The sequence below is a fragment of the Nothobranchius furzeri genome, chromosome 18 (genome assembly GCF_043380555.1).
Source record: "Nothobranchius furzeri strain GRZ-AD chromosome 18, NfurGRZ-RIMD1, whole genome shotgun sequence".
Lineage (NCBI taxonomy): Eukaryota > Metazoa > Chordata > Actinopteri > Cyprinodontiformes > Nothobranchiidae > Nothobranchius > Nothobranchius furzeri.
In genome coordinates, this window is record NC_091758.1 from 17,297,359 (window position 1) to 17,305,803 (window position 8,445).

General features: G+C 41.9%; 1 protein-coding gene across 1 annotated transcript in view; it reads left to right on the plus strand.

Annotated features, from left to right (window-relative positions):
* The first annotated feature begins 928 nt into the window (after positions 1 to 928).
* Positions 929 to 8,445, plus strand: part of slc39a8 (solute carrier family 39 member 8) — a 47,902-nt gene continuing 40,385 nt past the window's right edge. The window contains exons 1-2 of the mRNA XM_015969370.3: positions 929 to 1,413; positions 2,015 to 2,177. Coding sequence (XP_015824856.3) covers positions 1,195 to 1,413; positions 2,015 to 2,177 — 382 coding nt within the window. The 5' untranslated portion in view covers positions 929 to 1,194. The remainder of the gene's footprint in view (positions 1,414 to 2,014; positions 2,178 to 8,445) is intronic.

An 8,445-nucleotide genomic window follows, 5' to 3' on the forward strand; every position in this document is an offset into this window, starting at 1 on the left:
AACTTTGAAAATGTGGGCACAATTTTAATTGTCAAAAACTCCAGTGAACCATTAGTTCATTTTGCTCAAATAGAAATAGAGGCCTGCTTCTATCTAATTCTGGCCCTCCTTCCAATAAAGGCCTGGAGCTTGATGAGCTTGAGTCAAATACAGGCCCGGGCCTGTGCTAGAGGATTTACGGTGTATATATATATATATATATATATATATATATATATATATATATATATATATATATATATATAAAAGCATGATGGAGCTTCGGCCCAAAAGATAAAGTCAGAGCCAAGTGGATCAGGGCCAAAACATCAACATGTCGGGTCCAGGAAACTCCCCAGAATTTATATGAGAAACTAAAAAGTAAGATGAGAAAAAAAGGGAGACCCAAAAAGTATATGAAGTTTGTTAATCATACACATATAACTGTAAAATTTGAATCATTGACCTTTGAAACAAAGATGATGTTTAGGGACATTCTGTATTAATGTCAGTGTTCTCAGGCTGAAATAAAGGGCAGATTTTTCTTTTTCCCTTTGAGGGTGAATTTAATTTTTATGGAAGTTTGAGATTATTCGTAATTAATCTGACATCTCCTCACAGACCCGGATGAGCCGGATGAGGCGTGATCTTCTGTTGCCACTAGAGGGCGACAAAACCGAGATCTGCTTTTCCCTGCAGTCACAAAAGACACACAAAAAAGTCACAAAAGGACCCGCGTGCACGGGTTTTGGCACCCATCTGACGCCATATATATATATATATATATATATATATATATATATATATATATATATATATATATATATATATATATGTGTGTGTGTGTGTGTGTGTGTGTGTGTGTATGTGTGTGTGTGTGTGTGTGTGTGTGTGTGTGTGTGTGTGTTTCGCATGCAGAGTGAGAGAGAGAGAGCGAGTCCGTCATGACAGCATGGAGCCAGTGAGTTGGTGTATATTTATGTCGATGGTTGGTGCACGTGCTCGTTCGGTTGGTCTCCTCCGCGTTTAGTTGCGTCTGGCGTGATCTTTGAACCCGAGCCACCTCAGGTGGGTCGCAGAGCCGCTCAGCATCAGAAGCGCGTGGGGCAGTCGGTATATCACACATGGCTCTGTCGATATCTCCGGTGTCTCTGGGTGATTAAACATCCCTGCAGCAGATCTCTCTCAGACAGAACCAGGAGGAGGAAAGTCGAGATGTTAGTGAAATGCACCGTGTGGTTCTGGTTCTGGTTGACTCTGTACCAGTGTGTCAGAGGGGCTGCACAGACTGGAAACGAGTTCCTGGAGAACATTTTACATTTTTATAGAGAGAATAACTCAATTTCTACAGAGGATTTTGGAAAATTCCTGCTGCTAATTTCAGCCAGAAGATCAGAGTTAATAAGTGAAGAAAATCCAATGGAGGGCAGAGAGGTATGTAAATAATCCAGTTGCTTCTTGGATTACTGCTGGATTAATAATGCCTGTTATACTGGCTAGAGTCCTTTACTGGGCGTGGGAGCTGAACGGAAAGTTATATATGTTTAATTATATTTAACTTTAAATAATAAGTTAAAAGATTATAATAAATATTATATAACACATGTTTATTATATAAATATTTATAGCTAATTTTAAGCTATGTTTAAATGCTGATATTTAAACATGGCTGTTATAAAACTTAAATACACATTTTAACACACCTGGTTACCAAAATAAAAGTGGGATTAAGAGACCCCTATCAAGGTCTCTGTGACCCTATAAAGTACTTGGATAATATATTAAACATTTAGATTTAACTCAGTTTTTATTGTGGGCCTCGCTGGACCTTGATGTACTATCAGCGCACGTATCGAGCAGGTTGCCTTGTAATTACCTGACACTGACAAAGAAGCCAGTATTTTTTGGTCCTTACTCACACTGGAACTTGCAGTTTTCACCGTTGGTATTACTATAAATGAAAACCCCTCACAGTGCTCTGGTGTGCTTCAGCACAGAAACATAGTGAAACCAGTGACCTCTTGCTTCCCCCCAGTGTCCCTCAGCTGAGCAGATCCTGACCCACTTGGGGTTGAGTAATGTCACCCAGCTGACGGTGGAACATCTGGGGAGGATCTGCCCCGCCGCGCTGACCCAGGTGCTGCTGCCCTCCTGCCCTTTCACCACCCCCACCGCTGTGCCAACTCTAGATTACTCTGGTGAGTCACGTCATCCCAGCGCTGGTTTGTTTGTCAGGATGACCCGTTTCTCGCTGATAATCTGCAGGTTGTAGACCATTTACAGCCTGGCTCTCCAGACATGTGTTTCCTATACTGCTGTTATTCTGTAGGATGAATTAATGCTAAACTAAAGCTCGTTTTCCTGCTCTTTCAGAAAAGAGTGAGTTCTTCATTTAATTTTCCACATCAGGTTACTGGAAACTGGTTTAATTTGTGGTCTCACACTGATGAGTGTGTTTAGTCCGCGTTGGTGAGTCCTCACCTCCACGCTCAAACGAACCCTTCTGATTTCTCTTCAGGGGTTTTTTGTTTCTCTCCAGATGAATGAAAACCCTAAAACATTCATGTGGAAATCTCTGTGGGTTTTGAGTCTTTCAGGAGGCTGATTACTGATTTTTGGTGATGATGTCATGTTCTTTCTTAAGGCGTTTTTAGAGATATAATCTGTTAGATCAGGGGTGGGCAATCCCAGTCCTCGAGGGCCGCTGTCCAGCAGGTTTTACTTGATTCTCTGCTTAAACACACCTGGTTTGAATCTACTAGTGATTAACAGGCTGCTGCAGAGCCTGCTGAGCTGCTGAACAGGTGATTCATCCAGGAATCAGGTGTGTTGGGGCAGGTAAACAACTAAAACCTGCTGGATAGCGGCCCTCGAGGACCAGGACTGCCCACCCCTGTGTTAGATGGTGCTTTTGTTTATGAACTGACTTTTATTTAAAAGTTTTATCATTTAAAAATGAGAAGAATAAAATGAAATGGCAATCTCCCAAAAATATATAGAAGAATTAAAAAAAGCTGAATTTCTGCCTCCAATCTAAACGGAATAAGGATGAAATAAAGACTTGGTGATGATGATTTAATCAGAGATTGTCTCTGATTTGTTTGTGTTTAAATCTGATCGCTATCAGTATAAAGACAAACACTGATTTACATAATAAAACAGCTGGCGTTGAGGATTAGAACTCGATGTTGACCGTCTGGAGTCAACCCTGACCTCTGACCTCTCGGACACACCGTGTCTGTGCAGCTGGGTTCGTGCGCTCTGTGACTCCTGCTGTTTCCTTTGCTGGTTTCAGAACAGTTCCTCCTCCAAACAAACAAGCAGCAAGCAGAATCACTCCTCTCAAGTAGGTCAGAAACTTGTGAGGTGAAGTCAGCAGGATGTTTCCACCCTGAGTACGGTCTCATAGGCAGGAGTGATTGCGCTTGTCTCCAGCTTACACATTAGCTGTGCTACGGTGGGTTTAATGTCTGAGAATGTTAATGCAGGCTCAGCTCAGGGAGGTCAAACCTCATGAAACTCATGGATGTCCTCAGTAACCTCAGAAGTTCTGCCATCACTCTTATCTACAACAAAAAGGTCCTGTTCACTGAAAATACGTTTTTTAATGATTATTTCTGATTATAATCGGTCACTATGAGATTTTCATGTAGGCTGAACATGAAAATAGTCTCCTAAACCTATCTCCTGCATTAGCTTCTGATAGAAAACAGACGGTGAAACTCTAGGATTAGAAAAGCCTGACAGATCTACGTCACACTGTCGCTTAACATTCATAGACCCACCCATCTTGACTCACGATGAGGAAGACTGTTGTTGTTTTAGCGTCCAGGAAACAGCAGAGAACATCTCAGCTAGTAGATGCTAATCATTAGCATTAGCAACTCCACCACACAGCAGAACTCCTCCAGGCTTGGGTTATTTGTGGAGATAAAACATCAAAGTTGAAGAGAAAACAGTCAGTGGTAGGGTTGCATTGCTGTTAGCCAATCCAAAGTGAGATGTTAAAAAACCAGGAAAAAAGAACTCCTGCCTTTTTCAGCCACTTTCTCCTCTGGCTGACTTCTATGTCTTCAAACAGGTGCACCGGAACTTTTTTTCCCCCAGACTATGACTTACAAGGCATTCCTTCCACTAGAGACCACTGCAAATGTATTTATTAAACAAGTGAATCAACATGGAATAAAATTCAGTAGAAGAATAGTTTGAACGTGAACGTGAGGATGGCAGGAACAGAAACCTAAACCCCATCAGCTGTTACCTTTAACAGAAACAGGTAAGGATTTAGTTTCTCTCCCTGGAATAGTCCTGGTCTAAAGGAATGGGCCTCTTGGATTAGATCTGATGAACCTCTCCTGATTCTCCTTATTGTACCAAACAGTTTCAGCAGAACACACTTGAAGGAATCCACACATGTGTAAACCATGCTGAATGAAGTCTTTTCCTTAATGCTCATATAATGAGAAATCTCCAGGTAAACAGCAACACCTTGATGGACGCATGAGTCAATCTGAGTTAACCCTTTCCTAACAACAACCATGACTCTGCAGTTTGTCACAAAGTGCTGTTTGACAGCTCAAAGTCCAGTCAGTGGTGGACATGTTGACAGAAAGACCATGACCACTGTGTGCTGACATTGTCAGAGCCTTTTCAGAATCATTCTGAATTATTATTGCTGAAATGAAATTAAGTTTGTTGGACTTTGGTTTAACCCTTAAAAGCCTGAAATGGAAAATAGCTAGCTAGATAGATAGCTATATAGATAGATGGATGGATGGATAGATGGATGGATGGATGGATGGATGTTACATAGGTGGATAATTGGATGGATGGATGTTACATAGGTGGATAATTGGATAGATGGATGGATGATAGATGGATGGATGGATGTTACATAGGTGGATAATTGGATGGATGGATGATAGATGGATGGATGGATGTTACATAGGTGAATAATTGGATGGATGGATGATAGATGGATGGATGGATGTTACATAGGTGGATAATTGGATAGATGGATGATAGATGGATGGATGGATGTTACATAGGTGAATAATTGGATGGATGGATGATAGATGGATGGATGGATGTTACATAGGTGGATAATTGGATAGATGGATGGATGATAGATGGATGGATGGATGTTACATAGGTGGATAATTGGATAGATGGATGGATGATAGATGGATGGATGGATGTTACATAGGTGGATAATTGGCTAGATGGATGGATGGATGATAGATGGATGGATGGATGGGTGGATGGATATTGGATAGATGATAATTGGATGAATGGATGTTAGATAGATGGATGGATGGATTGATGGATGGATATTGGATAGATGGATAATTGGATGAATGGATGTTAGATAGATGGATGGATAGATATTGGATAGCATGTCCTGAGCTCACAAAAACCTTGGTGGGAGTTCTTTGTAGATTTCGAAAGGGCCCAGTCGCTATTATGTGTGATGTGGAACGAATGTTCCATCAATTCCATGTAAAGCCTGAAGACCAAGACTACTTGAGGTTCTTATGGTGGGAGAATGATAATCTCGAGGCTCCACCATCAGTTTTTCGGATGAAAGTCCATTTGTTTGGAGCAGCTTCTTCGCTTGGCTGTGCCAATTTTGGACATTAACATCTATCCACAGAAGGTCAGGATCGATTTAACGAAAGCACTGTCAGGTTCATCCGAAGACATTTTTATGTTGATGATGGACTGGTGAGTGTAAGGTCTGATGCGGAGGCAATTGAACTGATCAAGGAAGCTAGAGAGCTTTGCAGTGCAGGCAAGCTTAGACTGCACAAGTTCATTTCCAACAGCAAGAAGGTATTGGAATCAATACCAAGGGAAGAATGTGCTGACAGTGTCAAAGAGCTGGACATAGATTTAGGGGAGCCACTCCTAGAAAGAGCACTGGGCGTGCAATGGTGCGTATTCTCTAATGACTTTCAGTTCAGAGTAACTGTCAAGAAACACCCAATGACGAGAAGGGGAGTGCTATCCACAGTAGCTTCCATCTACGATCCTCTGGGTTTCGTAGCACCGTTTGTTTTGCGTGGTAAGTTGATCTTGCAACAGTTGAGTCGAGAGAAAGTTAGTTGGGATGAACCACTTTCAGAGGAGTGCAGATCACAGTGGCAGTCATGGTTACAAGATCTCCATAACTTGTGTCAAGTAAAAATTAAGAGGTGCTACATACCAGCAAGCTTCATAGATGTCAAGCAGTACGAGTTACATCACTTCTCAGATGCTAGCTTCACAGGTTATGGGGAGTGCACTTATCTAAGAGCAGTGAACTCTAATGGTAGCATACACTGCTCACTTGTCATGGGGAAAGCGCATGTTGCCCCCACTAAGGTCACAACGATTCCAAGGCTTGAGCTGTTTGCGGCAGTGGTTGCTGCGAAGATAGGTGCTATGTTAAACCATGAGCTTGAAATAGACAACCTTAAGGAATATTATTGGATTGATTCTAAGGTTGTTCTCGGGTATATTAAGAATGATGCCAGATGCTTCCATGTTTTCATGGCAAATAGGATCCAGAGAATCAAAGCCACCACAGATGTCAACCAATGGTATCATGTGCAGTCTGAAGACAATCCGGCGGACCATGCTTCGAGAGGGTTATCGGCAGATCGGCTCGTTGCTTCAAATTGGTTCACTGGCCCAGACTTTCTGTGGGAAAGGGAACTACCCACAAAGGATGCCAAGGTGGGAGAGGTTAGTGATACTGATCCAGAACTTCAAAGGGCTCAAGTACTCATCACCAGTGCAAGGACAAATAGAGCATTGGTGGATCGCCTGACCAAGTTTTCTGACTGGAAAAGAGTTGTTAAGGCTATTGCTTGTCTTAAACGTCATGCTAAGCAAGTTAAGGGTCTTAGCCCCAAACTCAATGGAAGTACAAGTGTTGAGGAAAGACAACAAGCTGAACTTTTCTTAATTAGATTGGTCCAAAGAGAAGTAATCAGCAGTGAAATCAAGAATTTGCAACAATGCAAGGACGTAAAATCCAAAGACAAAGCAAACAAGCTATGTAAATTAAGTCCATTTTTGGATGAGCAGGGTGTGCTTAGAGTAGGTGGCCGCTTGACAAGAAGTGATCTTCATCCGCACGTTAAACATCCTGCTATTCTGCCAAAAACAAGCCATGTGTCTTCTTTATTGATTAAGAATTATCATGAGAAGGTGCAGCATCAAGGAAGAGGTATGACTGTAAATGAATTGCGATCTAATGGGATATGGGTCGTTGGATGCAGTGGTGCAGTTCCCTCACATATCTTTAAGTGTGTCACATGCAGAAAGTATAGAAGGAACAAGCACGACCCAAAAATGGCAGATTTGCCAAAGGACAGAGTGGAAATGACCCCTCCATTCACATAGTGGCATGGATTGCTTCGGACCATTCTATGTGAGGGATGCAAGAAAGGAACTGAAGAAGTATGGCCTTCTCTTCACTTGAATGTGTTGCAGAGCTGTACATATCAAGATGCTTGATGACCTCAGTTCGGATGCTTTCATCAATGCATTGCGCGTATTCATTGCAATACGTGGGAATGTTAGGCAGTTGAGATGTGATCAAGGTACCAACTTTGTGGGCGCAAAAAGAGAGTTCATGGACTCAATGAAGAACTGGGATCATGAGCAGTTGAAGGAATATGGCTGTGAGTTTGTAATGAATCCCCCATCGTCAAGCCATATGGGAGGAATTTGGGAGAGGCAAATAAGGACAGTCAGAAGTGTCCTAACAGCAATCCTTGATCAGTCTGCTAAAAGACTTGACACCGCCTCACTAAGGACATTTTTGTATGAAGTGATGGCTATAATAAATAGCAGACCCCTGACAACAGAGCACCTGAATGATCCAACAAGTCTTGAACCACTCACACCAAATCACATTCTGCTAACATCATTCTGTCATTCATGTCTAACATCATTTTGCCACCTCCAGGTCAGTTCGTAAGTCAAGATTTATACCTGCATAAGAGATGGCGGCAGGTGCAGTTCTTGGCGAATGAGTTTTGGACAAGGTGGAGGAGGGAGTAGCTTCTTAATCTCCAGCAAAGACAGATATGCCATGGGGATAAGAAAAACATCAAGGTCAATGACATTGTTATTCTCCAAGAGGACAGTGCTCCGCGAAATCACTGGAGACTAGCAAGAGTCACAGAGGTGTACCCCAGCGTTGACGGAAGGGTCAGAAAGGTGAAGCTGTTGGTTAGCGACTCAACTTTGGACGAACGGGGAAAACGTTCAACTAGGCCAGTTTATCTTGAAAGGCCGGTGCAAAAAATAGTTCTACTGGTTGAAACTGAATAAGCATGTGTTAAACTGTTTTAAATGCTTATAACTTGAAGGTTCAAATCTACGAGGAAATCTCAAGTTGAAATTTGGTGGGAGTTTAACTGCCACAATGTAAATTATGTCAATTTGTTTGATTTATTGTGTTATGTATGTATC